We start from the raw sequence: 26,069 nt of genomic DNA, 5'->3' as shown, positions 1-26,069 counted from the left end.
TCGCTTCCCTTACCTGGCAGGACGGAGCATTACCGCCCCCTCCCTGCTTATCTGAAAGTGGCGAGGGAGTAAGCCACGATGAGCAGTAAGGGAAATCAGCGCTGGCCACTATCCCTGCCTTCTTCCTCCGAGAGCCGCGGCAGTGGGGAAGACTTCTTTGCCAGCCTCTCAGGTGATCGGTCCCATCCAGCCCGTTACACACACACACATACACACACACACACACACACACACACTGCTTGTTGCCATGCAAGGTGAGCGCTGCTGGGGAGAAATCAGAGGGAGAGGGGGGGAGAAGGCCATAACTAGCAGAAGTTTGTTTTCTTCTCCCCCCCCCAGATTTCTCCCCAGCAGCACTCGTGTGTGAGTGTGTGTGTGTGTGTGTGTGTGTGTGAGAGAGAGAGAGAGAGAGAGAGAGAGAGAGAGAGAGAGAGAGAGAAGGGCTGGATGGGGCTGATCACCTGAGAGGTTGGCAAATAAGTCTTCCCCACTGCCACGGCTCTCGGAGGGAGAAGGCAGGGATAGTGGCCAGTGCTCATTTCCCTTACTGCTCATTACGGCTTGCTCCTTCACCACTTTCAGATAAGCAGGGCAGGCGGGCCTGGGCTGCAACCAGCAGGGAGGGGGCGGTAATGCTCTGTTCTGCCGGGGCGACGGCAGCAAAAAGTAAGGGAAGCGAATGCCAGCCAGCATCCCTGCCTTCTTCCTCCGAGAGCCGCTTCTTTGCCAGCCTCTCAGCTGATCGGTCCCAGCCAGCCCCCGTTACACACACGCGCGCACACACTTTGCTGCCACGTGAGGCGAGCGCTGCCGGGGAGAGATCAGGGGGATAGGGGGGAGAAGGCATCCCTAGCAGAAGTTTGTGTTCTTCTCCCCCTCCTGCTGATTTTTCCCCAGCAGCGCTCGTTTCGCGCCACAGCAAGCATGGTGGCTCTCAGAGAATGAAAAAGGCGCAGTGCTCTTCCAGCAGCCGAGGAAGGAAGAGGAGCTGGGCCCTCGGCTTTTGGAAGAAGCGCCGACGCCCGCTTCATTCTCTTTGGGAGCCGCCTTGCAAAATGGGGAATTTTCTGACATTTTGCAACTGGAACCAGCACAGCGCCTTGTGCATATCGACCACCCAGGAGCCCCGAGGATCACAACCACCATCTCCTGAAGCAAAAATGGCCTCCCGCAGCCTCCCAGAGGCCCTCCAGAAGCCGGAAATGGCTTCAGGAAAGCCTCCGGAGGTTGGAGAGGACAAAAAACGGCACCAAAGGGCCAACTGGAAGTTCGGAAATGATCTGTTTCTGGCTTCCAGAAGGCATCTAGGAGGGTGGGGGATGCCATTTTTGCCCTCCGCAGGCTTCAGGAAAGCCTCCGGAGCATGGGGGAGGGGGGCATGCGGTGTCTGTGTGTGGGTGTGGGTGTGAGTGTGTGTGAGTGCACATGCTCAGTTGGGTGGGGAATTGAGTGGGCACGCGGGGGGCTGCAGTAACGAGCGTGCGCGCAATTCTGGTACGCCATTAAAAAAAAGGTTCGCCATCACTGACCTAGACTGTTTTGAGCATCAATTCATAAAGTAGACAACTGTCAGTCAGAGATTCCTTTGAAATTTAATTGAGATTCCTGCCCTAAATAGGGTGTCGGACTTGATGGCCTAAAGGACTATCATATTCAACTATATTATTCTATTCAATCCTGTACTGGATTGTGTGGGTTCTTGACAGATTCACTTGACTGAATTTCAGAACATTATTCGTAAGCTACACTTTTAGAAACCCAAGTTGCTAACAATGTCTGAAGTTATTTTTCTGACATCTAATACAAGCCATCATTACATCACTTCATTCCAAAAACCATGAAGCATACACAACCTGCCAGAACTGCAGCCAACTCCAAGCAAAACAGAAAAGAAAAGCTAAAGGGGAGGAAAGTTAATGATCCTTTTAGTCTGTTAAGAGCCATGGTGATGCAGTGGTTAGAAAGCAGTATTACAAGCTAACTTACTGCTCACTGCCAGGAGTTTGATTCTGACCAGCTCAAGGTTGCTTCATCCTTCCATCCTTCCAAGCTCAGTAAAATAAGCACCCAGATTATTGCGGGTAATATGCTAATTCTGTAAACCACTTAGAGAGGACTGTAAAGCACTATGAAGCAGTATATAAGTCTATGTGCTATTGCTATAATATTCAAGTATTTCTCATTCCTGCCGGCTTAATCGTTTGTTCAATAAATCATGGATCAAGTTCCTACAGATTTAGGAAAACGGTTTTAACTTTTGAATTTTATCCCCCAATTTTTTTCCCTTTTTATTACCTATCTTTCTTTTACAAGCATCTTAATAATATTCCCTAGGTGGATGACCAGTTTTTCTTCCAGTTGTGATAGACAATGCTCCTTATGCATATTGATAGCTGCTTTATACTTGCCCAATCTTAGATGGCAGTCATTGATTAAGACCTCTAACATATGTTTGCTGAATGCTTTTGCCATACATCTGCCCATCTCCATTAACCAGTGGTCGGTATCATACTCTGCATGAAAAAAACCCTTCCCAAGTGCATCAGTGTAGAAAGAGTAGTTGTTTGTGAGTCAATGCCTCACGTGCTATGAAAGATTCTTAAGTGTTTGAAGCACTAGCCATCCCTATTTCTCACAAATGAAAGCAAATGCTTTTTCCAAGTTTACATGGAAAAGTAAAAAGTGACTAATCTGAAATGAATAAAGGTATGGACAGCCTCAAATAACAATGGCAATCTGGACCAGGATGACCACTACAAAGTGATATAGTTACGAAGTGTCATATCATGGGGATGCATCATTTATTGACAGCAATCCAGACAGCCATGGATATCTTAACGTCCAGATATACAGATTGTTAAGTGGGAAGCAGTGAAAATCTCAAGTAAGGAATGGAGTGTTGATCAGGGGTGAGGGAAGTCTGAGAAGGCTAAGTACAGACTACATCCATGTTGGCAGATGGAGCTGCTGCTGCTGCAGAGTGGCAAAAATGCAGAAAGGCCAGGGAAAAGGAGTGCATACTGCATACGAGTAAGGGGTGGTGGTGGAAGGTATGCTGGGTGTAAATAAAAGCAAAGGAGGAAGGAAGGCACAGTGCATTCAAGCAAAGGAGGGAAGGACGATACTGAACGAAAGGGAGGAAGATGAGGCGATAGATACAAACAAAGTGGCAAAGGAGGTTGTAGTGCACAGGGAGAGCACAATGCGTGCAAGCAAAGGACAAAAATGAAGAATTGGGGGGGGGGGGGAGAGACTTACCCAAGAGACTTATGATCTTCCCTGCCAGCTTCCTTATTAACCTTGTTTGTGGGAAGCTGGCAGGGAAGATCACAAATGGCAAATTGTGACAGAACTACAGGACAAACCAACTGGCCATAAGTACAAAATGGTTGCCAGACACTTGAATTTAGTTCATGTGACCACTGAAATGACCAGAACTTCAAAGACTGGTTGTTAGTCCCTTCATTCAGTGCCATCATAGCTTTGAATGGTTGCTAAACAATGGACATTAAGTGAGGACTACCTGTAGCTATATTTCTTCTGTCACCTATTGGAGAAGAGCAATCTGATGACAGGAGCTTGAGTTTCACTTCTCCTTTGTTTGGAACACGAAATGAGAATGTGATGGTATATAAACCCAAATAAATAAACAAACAAAACAAACAAGGATTTATGCTAGACTATTAATTTATTCAATTTTTTAAAAAACTAATAAGGATAGCCTATTGGACAGATTGGTTGCAAACTTATATACTTTTACACAAATGTATTTTATACAAGCATAATTACTTACTTGGACCTGATGTCTTTCATTTTCTTAATCAGTACATCCTTTTTTTCCTTTGCTCTTTTGGATAAATTTTCACCTTTTAGGATATCTGATATGAATGTGTCAACATCTAAATCATGAAAGAATAAAGGCAGAGAGATGAGTCAAAAAAGAAATACTAATTTTCAGATGATAAATACCTCTATTATAGTTTTTTCATAAAGCAATAACAGCCAAACTATTTAATGGAGTTACTTTATCAGTTCTAGGCATAAAATAATTGAAAGATATTTCAAACTGTAAATTGAACAGATTTGTTCACTGCTCTGCTTATGCTTAGCACAGCAAATGCTGTTTTGACATTTGCTATCATTAAGTGAACAAAAGCTGAACAAGTTTTTATAAACTGTCAAAACATGTAAAATATATGTATCCCTCCTATTACTCAAAGAATACAATCCAGAAGATAATAAACTGTTTCAACTAATATATGATTGTCCCAAAATCAAACTTTATTTGGCACTTTTATTAACAAAATAGCATTTTCAAAACAGACTGCCAGCTTATGATTTCTTTGTCCATGCTAAAGCTGATCTAACTTTAAAGCCTTTGTATAAAAGTTGGACACTGAGAAATGGCAGTAAATCTCAAAGAATCACTTTGTACATAGAACAACTGCTAATATGCATGCTAAAACAATATAACTTTTTTATGACAAAACAAAGAAAACTAGTAAGTTTCATTATAAAACTATCACTAAATATGGCAATAAAGTCATATACACAAGCAGAGCACCATTCCCATTTTTATATTTTTTCTTACGAAATTCTAATGCAAAACTTTACCTTGATACATATTAATTTAATCTGGATTTAATCCAAATGGTCAGATTAAAATGGATAGAAATAGAAGGATGTATTATTAAAGAGATTTCTCTGTAATGCAATCTGGATATTGCATTAAACCATGACTATGGTTATACAATACAATACAATACAATAGTAGAGTTGGAAGGGACCTTGGAGGTCTTCTAGTCCAACCCCCTGCCTAGGCAGGAAACCCTATACCGTTTCAGACAAATAGCTATCCAACATCTTCTTAAAGACTTCCAGTGTTGGGGCATTCACAACTTCTGGAGGCAATCTGTTCCACTGATTAATTGTTCTCACTGTCAGGAAATTTCTCCTCAGTTCTAAGTTGCTTCTCTCCTTGATTAGTTTCCACCCATTGCTTCTTGTTCTACCCTCAGGTGCTTTGGAGAATAGTTTGACTCCCTCTTCTTTGTGGCAACCTCTGAGATATTGGAATAATGCTATCATGTCTCCCCTTAACTACAGTTAAATACACAATTGGCAGTTCACACATCATACTGGGCCCCTGATTTATCAATATTTATAGGTGTGCCGATGCAACATTTTAAACAAAAAAAAATGATATTATGAGTTTGATGCATGTACCCAGTCATGCATCAGTTGATTAGATCAGATGTTCATGTGTGTGTGTTTTACTATGCAAAATAAAGTTCCATTTAGTAGCAGATGCCAATAAATAGTCAGTAAATTATTTTATGTCTATTATAAATACCTGTTTTTGAAGGACAAATGATGAGAGGTTTGTCAAATTTTTTCTCTAAAAGCACAGGCCTGATCATGTTACAAATAGTTTGATGGATTATCCTTTTGGTCTCACCTAGGACTTCTTTTCTTATATAACAAGTTCAATTGACATCAGAACTAGCTATGCAATCTAGTTGTTCAGTTGACTGAAGAATAGATTTTCTGCCCATAATGAGGCAATTATTCACTTAATGGCAGGCTGAAATTAGACAGGCTAGTTGTTATACATAGCCACATTCACTGCATGGTTGGGCTAATGCCTAATCTGAGTTAGCACAGAACAGTTGTATTTCAAACATTTTCATGAATAGTGATTGTCACAGCCCAATGGAATATGAGTAGAAACAGCTCATATTAGGTTTTACATAAAAGGTTATATAGAAAATGTGCAATGCATAATCATAAGACATTGGTCTATAAATAAATTAAAATATTGGTAAATGGGAGCACTGATACCTAAGCAACAAAAAGGATTAATTTCCAAACTTGGATAAAATATTCTAAAATAATTACTTCTTTATGAAAGGCTCTTCTGAAAGCAGAGAACCAAATAACTAACTAGAAATAAACTCTGCATAATTTAAATAATTGTGTTATTTGGCTGATAAATTTGGTATAACCTAAGTCTGTTATTAGAGATAACAGATTTGGAGCCAACATTGTCATTCTTTAATTTCATGGGAAGAAATTGATTCTTAATGTTCCTGGTCTATTTTATGATACTCATGAAGAAAGGAAGGAAGGAAGGAAGGAAGGAAGGAAGGAAGGAAGGAAGGAAGGAAGGAAGGAAGGAAGGAAGGAATTGTATTGGAGAAAAACTGAGTACTGGTACCTTTTTCTTAGATGTTGAATCATGTTATATTTTAAGCAAAAAAGTATCATTTTCATTCAAAATTGCCTCTGAATAATTGAATAAACCAACAGAATAACAAGACAGCTAGCTCAATATTAATTTTAAAAGAACTCCGTTGGGCAGCAAATGTATAAAATAGCATATCCAATTTTTTATTGCTGATATGGGGCACTATAACCTCATATAAAAGACAAAGACTCTTTTTGTAATACTACAGGTTATTTCAAAAATGTCAAGTTTTTGAAACCCTTTTTCTTCTTTAACTTCAATGTATCTCTTCTCATTTCAATATTTTTAAGAGATAGTAATTGCAAAGGTAATCAGCTTAAATTATATTTACATAATGATTATGTCTTTATCAGTTATCCAAAATTCTTCTGTAATGAACATTCATTTCAGTAATATTCAGACTGAAAATGAAATACTATAAAAAGTGTGAATTTTATGTCTAAGATCTAAATGTAAAAAAATGAAATTCTACCCTGGAGAGATTGAATTAATGGACCACAGTCAAGAGAAATAAAGGAGAGTGACTGCTACTCTTTTCATCTCGGCAGCTAAAACATTTCATGTGCTCAAATAGATAATCCATATTCATGACTTATAATCATGAAAGTTAAATTAAGTAGTAACTCTAAATTAAGAATTGCATGGAAGAGAGTAGAACCTGAGAATGCTTATTGCAAACTTCTATTATTGCATTTCAGTGAATTTTTGGGAACATCACATGTGCATGAGCAACAGGGTACTTAATTTATGTAGCCTTACACATCTGCACAAATCTCTATAAACTTAAATCCTTACAAATAATTCAAAAAACCTTCAGACCTCACAAAGTACAGAATTTCTCTGCTACTTATTAAAGCATGCACGTCATTTATCAGGAAGGCTTCTGCCTGACCATGCAAAAAGATGCCACTGCTTTTAGAGTTTCATTAAATATATGCTATTCTGATTATTCACTTAATTAAAACAGTGGTAACTTTTTCACATACATGGCAGAATTGTGCTTGCACAAGATCCAAAATCCAAAGAATTTAAAATCCATTTATACCAACTATGGCATTATCAACTACTGCCATCATGAATGCAGACTAGTGGTGGTGCCAGGACTCATCGTTTTGCAAAAATAAATAATAGCAATAAATAATTATGTTGCCTGAAATATTCTCTTGGAAATTTTAACAATAAATTTGAGTAAAAACAGTAATTTTTCATTGCATTAGATAATCTGGACAAGGAGGTCTAAATAGTATAGGTGAATTGAGAATGGCTTGCTTCCAAAAGCTGTGGGTGCTTGCTGGAGATTTTTAAGACGAGATTTATCCAGAATAGTATAGGGTCTCCTAATACTTGAACAAGAGGTTGGACTAGAAACTTTCAGGATACCTTCCAATTCTGTTATTCTGTATAACTTTTATCATAAAGTGATGAGTGAGCCAAACCACTCTTAGAGTTATGAGCAAACCAAGTCAATATCAAGGGTTCATCAAATTAGAGTTAAAAACTTCTGGATGAACATTATGCATTAGTACATTCAATGTTTTCAAATGTCAACAGTCGAATTGTGTTTGGTTTTTTTAAGCAATGTGCTTTTGGGACCAATCCTGTTGCTTTAGTAACTTTAGTTAAAATTTCATTCACTCTTCCCTTTGTAATGTTTTTCTGTTCAGGTTTCTCATTATCAATCTGTTCCTATCATTACATACCCAGGACACTACTGATGAGAACTATGAAGGGGAAGGGTGCAGGGACATCTGGAGAAAAAAAAGTCTCTAACTGGTTCACTGTTAGAAACAATTAGAATTTGAGATCACTTCCGGTTCCTGTAGGTGACGGACGTGTTGTCCGCTGCACGTCTCCTCGGTGGGCTCCTTTTAGGAGCACAGGGGGCCTTGGAGGGGTCTTCTGCCGCAGGGCGGCTTGCTAGAATCCCCCAGACTCAGCGGCAGCCGGCGGGGGTGTTTCCAGCCTCGCCCCAGGTACCGGGGACCGGAGGGGGGGCATGAAACAGTTGCCGGCTGTCTGCCCTTTCGCCGAATGGGCTCCGGGAGGAAAGAGCTAAGCGGAAAAAGAGTGGCTAAAGTGCCGGTGGGGAGAGATCCCCTCTAACCTCCTCGATCATCATTAACAGATAAGCAGCAGGCTATTGTAAGTTTTTGTTCAACCCATTTGAAACTGGAAGATTAGAGAGGGGTGTTTCTTTCTCTTTACCCCCTCCTCGGACAAAGCAGCATTTAAACTATCTATCTCTCTAACGGAATGGAGAGAGAATAAAGGCTGACTTGCTACTTGTGCTAGCTATGTGAGAAAGATTGATATCACAGCTGCAAGAGGTGATCGCTGAGCTGTCTTCTTAAAAGGAAAAAACTTTATGGAACTCCTTGTTCTTCTCCCTGCGAAAGGAGGAGCCAAGATGGCGCCCCTCCGTCTTCGTCTTTGTATCTATAAATGAAGCCTGCCTCTTGAAATCACCTTTGGGGGGAAAAAAACCTCTGGCAATTGTTTTAATACCCTCTCTGAAGGCGCTCTGGATCTCTCCTGCTATGTGGTCTTCCTGATTAATTTTGACTATTTAACTTTTCCTCTTTCTGGCATACCTTTGTGCCTTGGAACTGTGAAGGAGAACTAACTTTCTACTTTTGGATTTGCCTGCTGCCTTGGTCCGGCACAGCTGCGCCCTCTTCTGAGGCCATTTTCTTTGCAAAAGACTTATCATCCCTGAACGCAGATAAATGGGGCCCAAGAAACCACCAACGGGCAAGTCATTTTCCACTCCAGCTTCTGCCACCTCCAGTCCAAGTATGCAGCAGACGAAAATTACTTCATTGTTACAACAAGAAGGGACTGGAGAAAGCTCAAAAGAACTGTCTGTTAACCAAATGTTTCAAGAAATTGTGAGGGGTCAAAATGAGTTGAAAAAAGAGGTGACAGATCTCAAAGATGAACTCAGAGCTGTACAATATCATATATCAGAAAACAAAGGATTGGGGTGTTGGAGGAGGGGACAGCTGGACTGGGGAAAGAGGTTAAGGCGGTCCAGAAGGGAAATTTAGAACTAGAAAACTTTACGGCAAAAATAGAACTTGAAAGAATGTCCTTTTTTCTCTGATTCCAGAAGCAGAAAACGAAGATCTTAATGATTACGAGAAACAGAAAATGAAGATCTTAAGGACATTATGAGTACAATTTTAGCAGAATATATTAAGAGAAATAAAGAACAGTTGTGGTGGGATATGGATCTGGTTTACAGGATTAATTCAGCATATGCTAGAACACACAATGTTCCAAGGAAAGTACATGTCAAGTTTCTTAGGAGGACCACGAGGGATGAGGTGCTAGGGGCCCAAAGGGAGGGACCATTAAAATATAAAGATAAAGAAATTACCATTCTTAAGCAAATTCCGAAAAAAATAAGGGAAAAAAGGAGGAAGTATTCCTCCTTATCAAAGAAATTATACAATAAAGGAGTTTGGTTTAGATGATTATTGCCAGAGGGAATGTTGATTTTTTGGGAGGGAAATAGAATTAGAATTAACACAGTAGAGGAGGCAGAAGCCTTCATTAAAAAGCATAATTCTCTCCTAGAGGACGAAAATAGGGGAGGTGGTGAAAAAGGTAGTAATGTGCAAGATATGAAGGGGGGGCTGTGGCTCCATCTGGGGACAGGGAGGAAGGAGCAATATCGAAAAGGCTGAGGTCACAAAAATGTATTTGAAATACATGTAATTGTTGATATACTAGAAAGTGACAAAGAAAGAGATGATTGAACATATGGCTGATATAATGTAAAATAAGATTCTATCTATGCTTATCTTTTATACGTTATTTTTAACATTGTAAAAATTGTGAGATTGGGGGGATTTATACCACCGGCACGGGAGCTGCCAAAATTTTCTATGTACCTTTCTTACCTTTCCCTATAAATGTTTAAAAACTATTAGAATTCTTTTTTTTTTTTTTAAAAGAAACAATTAGGACTTATTGAATTAGTCCTACAACATAAATATTTAACTGAGGACTTATTTCAATCATTTATCATGATAATTTTTAGCTTGTTTTTAACTTTTGATTTATCAATGGAAGACCAACATTCATTTTTCTTTAAATATCATGCTAATTAGTCATATTAATAAGACAACAGTTAACAGCAATAACAAAAAAGGCATAAGGCTGCCCATGATTTTAGTACTATGCTCCTTTTGCCCTTTAGGCCCTGCTGGCTGGAGGGATCTGAGGTCACACACCTTAAAATTGCCAAGATTGAAAATCATAGATTTAGACTCTCTTAGTGTGAAGACAGAAAATGGATAACTCTACTCAGAAAAAAGCTGGACAGTTAATAAAAACTAAAGATAAGACCCATCATACACTGTGATTTTAATTTTGAAGTTTAATTTTGAATATATGTATATGTGTATGTATAATATACTGTATTTTTGGAGTATAAAACGCACTGGAATATAAGACGCATCAAGATTTTGAAGAGGCAAATTTAAATAAAAAGTTTTTACACTCTGCAAACCTCCCAAAAATGGCCCGTTTTTCACAAAAGCGGGGTCGCTTTTTTTTAAAGGTATGAATAGGCTTTAGGAAGCTTGCAGAGTGCTCCTGGAGGGGGCAGCAAAAGTGAGCAAAAAACAGCCCGTTTTTCTATCAAAAAAAGGGCACGCATATCATTTAGGCTTATAGAGTGGTTGTGAGGGCTGGGGAGGCAAAATTGAGCAAAAAACATGCCATTTTTCACTCATTTCTGCTCTCCTCAGCCCCCAGGGGAACTCTGGAAGCCTCCTAAAGGCTATGCACAGCCATTTTGGTAAAGGGGGTGGCGTTTTGGGAGGCACAAAATGCTGTATTCAGTGTATAAGATGCACCAGATTTTCAGCCTCTTTTTTTAGGGAAAAAGGTGTGTCTTATACTCTGAAAAATGTGGTATATAAATATATGCATTCAAAATTAAACTTATTTCCTAGCAAACAGATTGCAACCATTTATTCTCAAAAAGAGCAATCTGTCTTCTAATTGAAAGTGGGTTGGCATATCAAACTAAAACAATATGGTTACTTTGGATGAACTGTGCAAAACCAAAAATTATAGTTTGCAGGCCATTAATAACAGGATAGCTTTCTGTATGACTCTAGCCAAATCAGATTCATTCAAGAACTAAATAAATCCCAATCATAACATGTAGCAATTCCTGGGTTACCTCTGTTAATCTCAAAAACCTAAGCAGGGTAAGGCCCAGTTAGTTCTTAGAAAGGAGGCCTCCAAAACTATAAACTAGTCTGGAAAATCAAAAATATTCTTAAAAAATGATACTTTCTTCTGTTGCTGGGGAAAAAATAACAAGATACATCCATGTAGTCAAAAGGAGCTGAACTTGAAGGGTTTGCATTACAACACACTTCAAAAATGATTAATAGTAATAAGTGCATGAGATCCCACATAAACACAACACTCTTCTGCTATTCATTACAACAGTCCAATGTTTTCACTTCATGTCTGGAAAGAAGGTGCCACTGCTGTAAGAGTTGCTGTTAGAAACAGCAGCATTTGTTTCAGTCTTGCTCAGAGCCTGAAAAGAATCAGTCAGCCTTCATAACTAGGTGTAGTATTTGCCTGCGATCCAAAAGTCCTTATTCAAGACAATTTCTGAAGCATATGCAACCCTAATGTTTACCTGGTATGAAAGAGTATGAAATTAGATCTGCCAATTAGATTTGTTGGCACCCAGGAAATAATTCTTGAAAAGCTGACATAATCACATCTTTCCAGAGCTATAAATACTTTTTAAAAGTATACTCAAGCAATCTTTCAACCTACAGTATAACGGTTGACTGAGATGTAATTGATCAAGACTTATTTGGCATGTAATAATTTTTTCTTGTTTTTTTTTAAAGGAACTACAGCCTGAGAATTCTGGTTTGAGTTGCTACAGTATTCCTACTGTGGACGCATACTAATCCAGCCCATTTAGTAGTTATTTCATATATTTAAGGTAGTTGGTTCTTGATTAAGACAATTCATGTAGTAAACTTAATAAAGTGCTCACAGGCCCATATGTATGTTTGAATAAAACTTCAATGTAATGGATATTGGTGGGGGCAAATCAAGTTATTTACTAAGTAATATTAAACAAGTCTATTTAGAGGACTTTAGAAAAATACATTTCATTATACATGGATAGAGAATTTCAACCAAACATATGATAGAAATTTAGTACTGGCATAAATACAAAACAGAGTCACCAATAGAAAGGGGATTTTATTTCATTTAAAAGCATTTGGTTAACAAAAAGAAATATATTTTTAAAAACTAGGTGGCTTTCACTCTGGTATAACGTGTGACACAGGAAATACAACACAGAACAATCTATTTTAAGATTATGAAAATGTAAGCAAATATGGAAATGTCAAAGGTTTCTTTCTTTTGTTTTCCTTTTTTTTTTTTTTTTGGCTGAAACAAAGCCCCAATTCTGCACTTTGGACATTGATCCAAGAGAAAAAAAATCGGAAAGCCAGGTGAACTTATCTAAACATTGTGATGATTCTACAGTACCACTCTGAGTTCTTCTTAGCTAAACTCTACACTTGTAGCAACAGCATTTAACAAATTAATTTTTGAAATTAAAACTTTATTAGTTTATTCCACCTTCATTATTGTATAATTCAAGGCATTGAACAAACATAATACTCTTTCCCTTTCTGTTTTTCCCACAACAACCCTGTAAGATGGGTTGGGTGACTAATGCAAAGTCACTCAGATTTTTTATGCCTAAAATGGAACTAGAACTCAGTCTCCTGGTTTCCAGTCTTGTATCTTATTCACTAGCCTTATACACCAAACTGACTTTAAGCATATATCTGCAAAATAACACAGCAAAAGTATAAAAGTAGATTTTCTGATGAATACTGATGTCAAACTTTTCCTAGTCCAAGTCAGGAAAGTAGTTGGCTACTTCTTGTCCAAATATTTAAAAAATGAACAGCTAAGCATCAAGCCCACCCTGCTTCGCGACCCAACAGCTCCCCTAGGATAAGTTTCTTGATGACCCTCCTACGGAGTCCCCCTTTTCTTTATTATTACACTTGGAAAACAAAATCTTCAAGTTTAGTTCTTCGGCTTCACTTCCAAAAAGGATTACTCCCGCCCCAGAAATCACTTCTCCATTTCTTCCACCTTCCCTTTTCTTTTCTTACTTTCCTGTAGCCCTATTACACTGCCTCTAGCAAAGCGCTCCCTCGTCTCTCCACGCTTGCAGAAGTTCCCTCCCAGCCGCGCAGGGCACATTCACCTGCAAGGAAGTTACTGATCTCCTCGGGGATAGCGGGCAAGTCCTGCATCATGACCAGGTGGTCGCACGGGAACCCCTTGCTCAGCGAAGGCAGGGAAAAGATATAACCACACCCACACCCCTTTCCCGGCTCCGGGAAGTTAGTTAATAAACCTCGGGGGCGGGGCTACTCTGCCAGCTTCTGCAATAGTCATTTCCCGTATCTTAAGTAGTATTGCGCATGTGCCCTTAACACCGGAGCACGCTTCCGTTACTGCAAAAGTTCCCATTTCTATGGTTACAAAAACTCCGGACTGCCAAGTGTCGCAGCATGTGACTCCAGTTTTGAATTTCTCTCCATATTTAGTGTGGGCTTCCCGTTCTTAAGTTCCACTCGAGTCTTAAGTTCTTTTCCACTATCAAAAATGGCCAAAAATGGTCCACGGCAGCTTCAGACTTTGGCGGTTTCTATTCGATAGAATGCTTGGAATAGAAATACGCAAGAAACTTCTTTGATTGGCTGAATTGAGCTTTCCCCGGTTTTAGTTCTAGACCACCTTGATTCGGTTTGCGGTCTTCTAATCCTGCCACGATCTGGCATTCCAGGTTTTAATAATCGGGAATTTATTCTGGCTGCAGTGGTATGTGATTACGGGAATGATTCCTTTGGGGGCGAATTGGATTGCTGAGTGGACTGCCTAAGTCCACCTGTAGACTTCCATAAATCCACCTGTTCACCTGTAGAAGGTTCTGTGTCCGGAATAAAGTGGAAAAAGTAATCCACTTGTTGAGAAATAGCAGCCAAAAAACTCGCAGGAGAAGGCTTTTTCAGTTTTCTTTTTATTTCCAGCAGCACTTTGCTTTCACACCTCTGTACACATCTAAAAAAAATTAAAATACAAGATTATTTCTTTTTCTGTAATTAATACAAAGTCATGACTTTCTAATCAGTTGCAATCTTTCTTAATCTCAAACATAATATTTGTGTACACACTTAAAAATCTCGGGCTTGGTTTCCCAAATTGTGAGATGTACCACCCTTGAGGCGGTGAAGTTAATCTAGGGGAGGCCCAAAAAAACTTTTATAATTTTGTTGTAATAAACGTTACAAAAAAATCCATCTTTCCCAAAGTTCCATTGCACTATTTTCCTTATTTATTTCTGTTCATTTTGGTATTTAGGGAAGGTGTACCAAAAAAGTTTTAAAAGTTTAGAAACATCTGGCCTAGAAGGAATGCAAAAGAAGTTGAACAAATTTATAGTTGCTAGAACTGAGCATGCATAAAGAAAAATAACCTCTTAATTATACTATTATTGATTAATTCTGAAAATCATTATTTTCTCTAACAATTCTTTATTCCATTCTTTTGTATAGAGAAGATGCTATACACATAGAATGAAAGAATGGCTTTTATTGAGTCCATTGATCTATAACGTATGACATTACTGACAGAAGTGTTTGCTAGAATTTCAATCAAGAAAATATCTAGGGTTGAATTTAGAATTTGGTTGCTTCTAGCTATGCTGAGATTACAATTCCCAGAATTTATAAACAACATGGTCATTGGTACCATATGCATGCAGACCAAATTTAAATATGATGAACAAGATATAAATATCTTGAGTTGCACAGAGAACCAAAGGATATTTATTTGCTGCTGGAATTAATGGGGAAAGTATAAATTTAATTTTAATAAACTATTGTAAAACATTTATTATTCTATTTTTCAGAGCAACATGTTCATTATTGCTTTGCTTACAATAGACATTTAAAACTGTCCACTTTCATTTTAATCGCTATCAAACCATCTTTAGAAAAGGCCTAATAGCTCATTAACAGCTTCTAATATTCCAAAAATATCATTATTTATCTTAAGCCATGAGTTGATCTAAGTAAGATCTTTTCATTCAGTTCCACTAATGGCAGTGTCTGATATGTATTTGCATCTAGGATTTTTGTCCTGGTTAGACAAAAGATGGAAAACTTTTCTATTATTAGTTTACAAAGTTTTTGTTCCTCAAGCCTTGAACTCTAAAAAGATCCAATGTAAGACTGAATATAAACTGAATGGTAAACAAAGAGCACACTGAGGCTTACATTCTTAATACACAATCTTATGATAATCATCTGGGATAGCAAAGGTTTACAGAGGAATGGTCCTGTTCTACTGGCCAGGTGACAGAAGATGGATGCTGAAACCTGATTAAGATGACTTCTTAGCTGAGTTGATGACAACTCTGTTTCACGTTACTTCCCTGATGAAATGGCTGGTGACAAGTGATAGTCGATGGAAATAGGAGTGTGATAAAGCTGCAACTGATTGTGGCCCTGTCTCCTTCAGTCTCTCTGCTTTGAACCTGATATAATGACTACTGCCAGGTGACAGCTGATATGGCTTCTCAAAGGAGCTTACTTCTCTTCATTCGTTGTGCTGCCAGCCTAATAGTTTAATATGAAGGAAGCAGTTATAAGCCACTGTCCTTTCAACCTCCATTAATCCTTTAGCTAGAATTTAATGCAATTTTCTCCAACCCACTGCTGTTGAGATGAGTTGGCACTGTAGCTCTCAGAATCTTCAATAAATATTTGTGCCATGATAGCTTATACTTTTTAAGAGTTGCATTCTGACACACCTGGAGGGCACTAAACTGGGAAGTACTATTGTACCTGGCATTTTGAGGAGTTGCAATTTTTAAACAATCTGAAGACTGGAAGACTGTGGAAAGCCAATTTAATTTGGTCCAGGTATAGTGAATCTATTACCTTTTTTTAAAAAAAACTTGGTTAACTTGGTAGATGGTGAAGATCCTGACAGCTGTAGCTTACCAATATCTGGAAAACCATAGTTTCTGACTCTGTATTTTTCTCCCTTTGAGCGGAAGCATATTTATGATGAGAAATTTTGTTTGATCATATCTTTAAAAATGGAAAGATCCATTGAAGAAAATTGGGAAATAAAAATTATCTGCATGAAGGGTTGAACATAACCTTCCTTCTCAATGAGTTATTCTTCAGCAGCTTTCTGTTACTTTTTTAATGTACAGGAGAGAAAACTAGATAATAGGCATTTTTATCAAATAATGAAAATAACTGTTCTCTGCATTTCTTGAACTATAGTTTGGTATTTCTTCCACTTATCTTTAATTAGACAAGGAAGCTATTTTAGCTAGCAATAGTATTTTATTATCCATTTTATTGCTGACTTAACCCACATTCAAGCAGTTAAGTAACTGGTCCGTATAATGTAATACAGTAATAGTATCTGTGGGTTATAGCGATTTTTATATTTGTGTTAATTGTTAATAAATGCTACTCTTTCTGCCTAGGGAATACTTGTATTGTGTTTGTCTCTCCCCAATTGTTATAATAGCTATTAATGTGTACTTTAGGTTACACATTTCTGTCAAAAGATTCGGGAAGCATGTATGTACATAATAGGTTAACAAGGAAATAGTATCCAACCCAGCGATTTTGACCTCTGGGGCTAATCTTAATCCTACTTTAAGTTTAATTTACTGTTCAGTTTCTCCTCAGAAACCAATTTAAGATGTCATCTGAACCAACAAATACTCCATTTACACTGAAATTACTTTCCCTGTTGACATTATTATAACTGTTAGCTGTGTGAAAGGAGGTGATCTGAAGTCAACTGAAAATACTCCAATAAAAGTAAGTGCACTTTCTTAAATGGATTGGAGATCACAGATTAAAGCTCCAGCAACAATATAGTGCCAATTAAGCTAAAGTGTGGGAACTTAAGCCAAAACCTTCCCAAGAAAATTCATGAATTGAAATTTTAATCTATTAATTCTTTCTTTATTAGTTTGTGAATTATTTGAGCAGCCTGGGCATACAGGAGCTTCCAGAGACAACCTACCTTGGTAAACTGGTGAAGGGATAAACAAATTATTTTCACATGGTATCCTATGTGATTTAGGTTTACCTTGTAGTTCACTATGTAGAAATTATTCTTGACTGGATGGTCAACAAATGCTATACTACACTTGTAATTACATTTTCTTCCTAGTGGTCAATATTGCTATAATTGTAAGATAAGAAAAAATGAAGATTTTTCATGTTCTGCAGTACTGATAAGTCAGAGCCTATGTTCTAAAGTTCTCTGGGCCTCTCCCCTCCCAAACAAAAATATACTTGATAATTGACTAGATAGCTGAGATATTTTCACCCTAATTCCCTTTAATTCTGGACTACGGTCTGTTGTCTTGCCAGATTTCTCCTTTGAACTGATAGCTTGCTTCCACTGCTCTGCCCACAATAGAGCCCCTTGTGTGTTGTCTCAGCTGAAAAACAATTTTATGGTGGCCAAATCCACCTACAAGTTATCACAGCTCCATGTTAGCCACTGAATAGTTCAATGCGATTTTCAACTGGGTCTATCTGCCTGTTGAATAAAACATTTCAAAGGGTTTTTAAGCAGGCAAGTGTATCTATTAGCTAACCTCAATATTAACTAATGGGTAGACTGGACTGAATTGATTTTTGCAGGTCCACATTCATCCATAAAATGGCACCGATATATATTACCTAAGAGCCAGCTAACAGGATTATTCACCTAACCCTAAACATGATTTGATTTTGTGGATAACTTTGTTATAGGGCAGCGATGGCGAACCTTTTTTGGCTCACGTGCCATAAGTGGGGGGAGCGCAGGGGGTCATGTGCGGGCGTGCCGCACCCATAATGCAATGCGCGACCCCCAGTGCGCATGCGTGCACTGCAGGCGCTCCCCCTCCCATTTTTACATGCTTTTTTCGCCCTCTCCAGGCTCCAGAGGCTTTATAGGAGCCTGGGGAGGGTGAAAACAGCCTCCCCGCCCCCCCAAATGCCCTCCGGAGGCTTCAAGGACCGTCCATAGGCCTCCCTGAAGCCTTCGGAACGCTTAAAATAACCCTCCGAGCAAACCGGAAGTGATTTCCAGTTGCTCGGAGGGTCATTTTGAGCACTCCGAAGGCGTCTGGGAGGCCTCCGGACGGGCCCTGAAGCCTTCGGAGCGCTCAAAACAACCCTCCAAGCAAACCGGAAGTCTGTTCCCGAACTTCCGATTTGCCCATAAGGCCGGTTTTTTATGCTCCGGAGGCTTCACGGAAGCTCATGAACCCTCCAGAGGGCCTCCTGGGGGGACGGGGGAAGGCTCTTTTCGCCCTCCTCAGGCTCCTATAAAGCCTCTGGAGCCTGGGAAGGGCGAAAAATGGCTTTAAAAAAGGGTGAACTCAGCTGGCCAGCGCACGCACGCGCGCTGGCCAGCTGACAAGGCAGCGCCTCGCGTGCCCTGACAAATGGCTCCACGTGCCACCTGTGGCACGCGTGCCATAGGTTCGCCATCACTGTTATAGGGCTTTGCATGTCAAAACAACTGGACACAAAGAAAGTCTCCGCTCCCTATGCCATCACCCTGCTAAAAACCTAATTCCCACAACCCTTAGGATTATATTACTATTACCCTTAGTAATAGTAATATAGCCAAGATACTAACTCCTATTGGTATATTATGATTTATCACAGTGTTGTTTGTATTTACAAACAGAACTTATGCACCAGAGACAAATTCCTTGTCTCTTAATCACATTTGACCAATAAAGAATATTCTATTCTATATTTTATTCTATTTATAGAGGTTCCTCCAAATAGTTGCATTAAAATGTTGAATTCCACAAATTGGCCCTGGTTAAGTAATAAACTTTCTGTTCTTGAAATTGTGTTGACAAAGGTTGAAACAATTGTCAGAATAAAATCTATCATTATTTCCAAGAGTGCAAGAAATTTAGGACAGTCCAACATTGCATTCTGTGTCTAGCTATCCCTTGAGATTTGCATAATAAAGCAGTTGAATCCAGTTGCCTCCTCTTAGACTTGCAGTTATCCGCAAGATAGCATGGGGATTTCTAGAATTACATAATTTTTTTCAGAGGTTTTGAAACAGTTTCTTGTTGAAGAGAAAGAGGATCTATTTTGAATATTTAAAAAGTGAAATCTTGGCATTTATGTGAGAAACCACTTCGCTCAGAATTTAATCGGAAACTTCAAGCTTCAGATCTTTCTGTTTTAAATGTAAATGGGAGAGGTTTTGATACCTTGTTTATAAAAGGGGAGGAGATCCCAGTAAGTTGGAGAAATACAGTATTTTATTTTTAATCATCTCTTTAAAAAGCAGGATATTATGGCATAGAAATAAAGACAGCAGTGTTCTCTTACTGGGTTCAACAGAAATAGATTTAGATAACTCAACAATCATACTAACATTTATTTTAAAAATAAAAGTACTGTAATGTCAGGTATATAATTATTTGAATATCCTAATATTTACAGATTTCCTATTCTGAAATTGTTACTATGATGAGAACTTCATCATTTTCATTATTTAAATATCTAACCATATTGAGTACCTTGATTTTGTAGAAATGTGTAGTGCCAATCAAACACATAATAACATTTATTGAAATTTTAAACAAAATCTAGAGTAGCCAACGTGATAGGTCCATGCTATTATGCTGCTTATCCAGTGAGTTAGCTCTGAAATCTTTGATATTCTGTATTAGATTTTGAGTTAAATGAATACAATTTGACTCTATGTCTATGTCAAATAAGAGCTACGGTAGTGATCATCACATTCTCTGGGATTTCTTGCAAGCTGTTCATTCAACAATACGATGTATGTACATTATGATTTAATGGATAGTCTTTGATCTTATGCAGCATATACATAGCTATTGAATTAGTCTTACTCCCAGATGAGTGTGCATAGAATTAACCAAATTAATTTTAATTATATAGTAGCTTCCAAAGCTCTTTGACTAAATGCCAATTGTTTTGTCTATTCTTACAGTTGTGCCTAATGACTTGAAAAAAACTAATGCATGTAATTATTGAAGCCTAAGTGTCTTAAGGTATGGCTGTTTTTCTTTGCTAGCCATTAAATTATTTTTTCCATTTTTAAGTATGACTTACAAAGTCTACCTTGCAGAAATGAAAGAATTCTTTCACAACATAGTCACAATAATAGTTTTTTAAATAAATGCCCACACTGACATTTCTAATTCTGTACATTACATTTTATTTTTAAAAAGTGCTGAACATTTGACTGATTGAAATTTTCCAATATTATATTAACATAGCAATGTTAATATATTAATAGCTATTAAAATGAAATATTCTAATTTGAAAGACATTTAAGGTATGACTTGTTCCCTATAAATATACCTTACCAGCTCAGTAGTATTTCTTTTAAATATATATTAATAGGATGACCCTATACATGCATTAATATTTCTATTTCTTAGGATTATCTATTCATCACATGTGCTTTTCTTTCAGCAAAAAAGGATTAAACCTGGTATGGCTGAAGATTATTTTATTTTGCTTTCCATGTAAGTAAACATAAATTATTGATAAACATAAATGGTTCTCTTAAGAACAGTTTTGTTTTTCAATGTATAATATTTGTCAATACATAGAATTTTGTCAATGCTGTCCATAATACTCCAAAGCTTTATTCTTGCATTATGTGCAAATAAGCTATTCTAACCTTCAAATGTACTATTTCATACACTTGCGTAGCAACACCTGTGATTTTCTACAGCAAACAGAAAGGGGGAATTGCAAGTGACTTTTATACCAATACTTTATTTTATTATATTATATTTTATGTTATCTACCATTGCATCTTTTATATTATTTCCATCTGATATGATACATGTATTATTAAAAAGGTGGGCTAGAAATATTTATTTATGTCCATATAGATGCTGCCATTTAGTGCCCTAAATTCACTTTGATGTTTTAGGAACATACATGCAACATTTATAAGTTGTTGTTTTTTAAAATTAAATGTACAAGTATGGTCTACTGAAATTATACCATATTTTTGGAGTATAAGATACACCAAGATTTTGAAGAGGTAAATTAAAAAAAAAAAGTTTTAGAAATGGCTAGTTTATACTAATACGTAAAAGTAAAAAGTTGAGGTCTGAAGATATTATTTTATTCTACTGCACCAAAAGAAGTTGGAAGTCAGAAATCAACTCCTTTTTTTTCTTTTTCCCACACTTTTCCTTCCATTTCCCTTCCACTATCTTTCCTAATATTTTCTTTTGTATTTCTGTATCTTATAATATTAATGCAAAATATCTTTCTATATGAGGTCATCATCATCGTGGTTTTTTGTAAAATATCTGAATGAAATTGCTTTTAAAATACCTTGCAAGACTGCTACAACAAAACCTTGTTTAAAATTTCTGCCTGTGAGAGTTGGCTTAAGCTGTGAATTATTACTTTGTGAAATTAAGGAATCTTGGCAAAATCTTCATACAAATTTAGTTTTAGTGTAAAATATCAGAATATCATGTGGTTTACAATGAGATCATTCAATTAGAAAAAGAGCTTCTCAACATGTACTTTTCATATACGTGTAGCATAATCAATATGTCCATATGGCAGAATCAAAAGGCTAAAAGTTTTCAAACACATTTCATAGCAGTATACTGCTGAGAAAACAAGTTCATGTGAAAATTTAATATTTTCCTATTTATTCAATCCTTTATATTAAAAGATGACAATTTAAATTATCATTCTTTACTCAGTCTATAGTTTCTGTTTTATGGGCCTTGAGACAGAAAATACCGCATTTGTAACTATTGTGGTTTCAGATAGAACCTTTTCATTAACCTATTATTATCCAGCTCCTGATTCTTCCTATCTTTTGTAATTCAATAACAGGCCACTTTAGTTTATTTTGGCTATCAGAGTACTGAAAACGTGTTTCAGATATTTGCACCTTACATATTTGGGGGAAAACTGACACCTATAACAACCTATCTTTGATATTCCAAATGAGTATCCATTACACATTTGATGCACCATAAGTTTATTATTGTCCACTTTAAATTGCGAAATTGATTGAGCTACTGCTCAGTAGAATGATGCATCAGTTACATTTACAATGGGGTGAATCAGTCCTATTCTAACTGTTCATCAATTGCATATTGGTATGTGTTCCTCAGGCTCTGAAGAAGGGAATGAGTATATATTATGTACCAATTGAATAGAATAGAATAGAATAGAATAGAATAGAATAGAATAATAGAGTTGGAAGGGACCTTGGAGGTCTTCTAGTCCAACCCCCTGCCTAGACAGGAAACCCTACACTACTTCAGACAAATGGCTATCCAACATCTTCTTAAAAACTTCCAGTGTTGGAGAATTCACAACTTCTGGAGGCAAGTTGTTCCACTGATTAATTGTTCTAACTGTCAGAAAATTTCTCCTCAGTTCTAATTGCTTCTCTCCTTGATTAGTTTCTACCCATTGTTTCTTGTTCTATCCTAAGGTGCTTTGGAGAATAGTTTGACTCCCTCGTCTTTGTGGCAACCCCTGAGATATTGGAACACTGCTATTATGTCTCCCCTAGTCCTTCTTTTCATTAAGCTAGACATATCCAGTGTTCTTCCTATGTTTTAGCCTCCAATCCCCTAATCATCTTTGTTGCTCTTCTCTGCACTCTTTCTAGAGGCTCCACATCTTTTTTTACATCGTGGCAACCAAAACTGAATGCAGTATTCCGAGTGTGGCCTTACCAAGGCATTATAAAGTGGTATTAACACTTCACGTGATCTTGATTCTATCCCTCTTGATGCAGCCTAGAACTGTGTTGACTTTTTGGCAACTTCTACAGACTGTTGGCTCATATTTAAATAGTTGTCCACTAGGATTCCAAGATCCCTCTCGCAGTTAATACTATTGAACAAGGTACCACATATACTGTACCTGTGCATTTTGTTTTTCTTGCCTAAATGTAGAACTTTTTCATCATTGAATTTCATTTTGTTAGATAGTGCCCAATGTTCAAGTTTGTCAAGATCCTTCTGTATCTTAAGCCTATCTTCTAGAGCCGGGATGGCAAACCTATGGCACACATGCCACAGGTGGCACGGGGAGCCATTTGTCAGGGCATGTGAGACGTTGCCCTGTCAGCAGACCAGTGCTCATGCGCGTCACTGGTCAGCTGAGTTCAGCCTTTTGTAAAGCCATTTTTCGCCCTTCCCAGACTCCAGAGGCTTTATAGGAGCCCGGGGAGGGCAAAAACAGCCTCTCCCCCACGGAGGACCTCCAGAGGATTCAGGAGCTTCCCTGAAGCCTCCGGAGCACAAAAAACTGGCCCTATGGGCAAACCGGAAGTTCAGGAACGGACTTCCGGTTTGCTCGTAGGGTCGGTTTAAGCCCTCTGGAAGCTTCAGGGACCTTCCAGAGGCTTCCTGAAGCCTCTGGAGGACTAAAAATGACCCTACCGGAAGTTTGCTCGTAGGGCCGGTTTAAGCCCTCCAGAGGCCCCAGGGGTGTTCAAGCTTGACAGCTTTAAGACTTGTGGACTTCAACTCCCAGAATTCCTCCTCTCGCTCTTCATCTTGATGATGTGCGGATGGGCGGGGGGAGGGAGCTGGAACCAGTTCTAAACGGCACTGTAGATTTGTGGAACCCCTTCTATAGAAGAGGTTAGAACTGGCAGGAACCCATCCCTGGCGAAAACAGCCTTCCCCGCCCCCCCAAGAGGCCCTCCAGAGGCTTCAGGGACCTTCAGGAGGCTTCGCTGAAGCCTCTGGAGGACAAAAACCGACCCTAAGATCAAACCGGAAGTCACTTCCGGTTTGCTCGTAGGGTCGGTTTGAACCTCCCCGGAGGCTTCAGGGACCTTTAGGAGGCTTCCCTGAAGCCTCTGGAGGACTAAAAATGACCCTATGAGCAAACCGGAAGTCACTTCTGGTTTGCTTATAGGGTCAGTTTAAGACCTCGGGAGGCTTCAGGGACCTTCCAGAGGCTTCCTGAAGCCTCTGGAGGACTAAAAATGACCCTACCAGACGTTTGCTCGTAGGGCCGGACTAAAAATGACCCTACTGGACGTTTGCTCGTAGGGCCGGTTTAAGCCCTCCAGAGGCTTCAGGGAAGCCTCCTGAAGGTCCCTGAAGCCTCCCGAGGTCTTAAACTGACCCTATAAGCAAACCAGAAGTGACTTCCGGTTTGCTCATAGGGTCATTTTTAGTCCTCCAGAGGCTTCAGGGAAGCCTCCTAAAGGTCCCTGAAGCCTCCGGGGAGGTTCAAACCGACCCTACGAGCAAACCGGAAGTGACTTCCGGTTTGATCTTAGGGTCGGTTTTTGTCCTCCAGAGGCTTCAGCGAAGCCTCCTGAAGGTCCCTGAAGCCTCTGGAGGGCCTCTTGGGGGGGCGGGGAAGGCTGTTTTCGCCAGGGATGGGTTCCTGCCAGTTCTAACCTCTTCTATAGAAGGGGTTCCACAAATCTACAGTGCCGTTTAGAACTGGTTCCAGCTCCCTCCCCCCGCCCATCCGCACATCATCAAGATGAAGAGCGAGAGGAGGAATTCTGGGAGTTGAAGTCCACAAGTCTTAAAGCTGTCAAGCTTGAACACCCCTGGGGTTTTTTTCCCTAAAGGGTTAGGGGTGCAAGGGTCTTGTAACTTGACAGCTTTAAGACTTGCGTGCTTCAAATGCCAGAGTTTCTGAGCCAACATTTTGGTTGCTAAGCAAGAGCGTTGTTAAGTGAGTTTCACCACATTTTACAAGTTGGCCACACCCACCCAGTCCCATGGCTGGCAAGCCACTCCCACCTGGTCACATGGCTGGCAAGCCACTCCCACAAAGCAGGCCACACCTACAGAAGAGGTTCTAAAAAAATTTGAAACCCACCACTGGTTTTCGCCCTCCCCAGACTCCTATAAAGCCTCTGGAGCCCAGGGAGAGCAAAAAAAGAATGCAAAAAATGGGGGGCAGCACTTCTAATGCACATATGCACACTGGGGAGGTCATGCATTGCATTATGGGTGCGGCACACCTGCGCACAATCCCCCTGCACTCCCCCCCTTATGCATATGAGCCAAAAAAAGGTTTGCCATCACTGTTCTAGAGTGTTAGCTATTCCTGCCAACTTGGTGTCATCTGCAAATTTGATGAGTTCTCCATTTATCCCCTCATCCAAATCATTGATGAAGATGTTGAAGAGTACTGGGCCTAAAACAGAGCCTTGGGGTACTCAACTGCATGCTTCCCTCCATGTAGATGTAGTTCCATTGAGGACTACACATTGAGTGCGGTTGGTCAGGCAGTTAGGAATCCATCTGGTGGTGATGCTGTCTAACCCACATTCTTCTACTTTATCTAGTAGTAGGTTATGGTCTACTTTATCAAATGCCTTGCTGAAGTCCAAGTAAATTATATCGACGACATTTCTCTGGTCCACTAATTTTGTCACTTTCTCAAAGAATGCAATAAGATTAGTCTGGCATGATCTGTTTTTGACAAACCCATGTTGGCTTTTGGTTATTACTTTGTTTACTTCTAGGTGTTCGTTGATTCTTTGCTTGATTATCTTTTCCAGAATCTTCCCTGGTATTGAAGTCAGGTTGCTAGGTCTGTAGTTTCCTGGATTTATTTATTTTTCTTTTTTGAAGATGGAACCACATCAGTTCTTTTCTAGTCCTCTGGCAGTTCCCCGGTGCTCCAGGATCTCTGAAAGATATAGTTCAGTGGCTCTG

General features: G+C 39.0%; 1 protein-coding gene across 1 annotated transcript in view; it reads right to left on the bottom strand.

Annotated features, from left to right (window-relative positions):
• The window catches only part of SKAP2 (src kinase associated phosphoprotein 2), a 138,214-nt gene extending 124,156 nt beyond the window's left edge, over positions 1 to 14,058 (bottom strand). The window contains exons 1-2 of the mRNA XM_081933403.1: positions 13,533 to 14,058; positions 3,794 to 3,899 (exon numbers count right to left, since the gene is read on the bottom strand). Of these exons, the coding sequence (XP_081789529.1) occupies positions 3,794 to 3,899; positions 13,533 to 13,584 (158 nt within the window). The 5' untranslated portion in view covers positions 13,585 to 14,058. The remainder of the gene's footprint in view (positions 1 to 3,793; positions 3,900 to 13,532) is intronic.
• Between the last annotated feature and the right edge of the window lie 12,011 nt (positions 14,059 to 26,069).

Source organism: Natrix helvetica (assembly GCF_964273705.1).
Source record: "Natrix helvetica genome assembly, chromosome: Z".
Taxonomy (NCBI): domain Eukaryota; kingdom Metazoa; phylum Chordata; class Lepidosauria; order Squamata; family Natricidae; genus Natrix; species Natrix helvetica.
The sequence above is the reverse complement of the archived record's forward strand: the minus strand, read 5'-3'. Positions and strand labels throughout refer to the sequence as shown.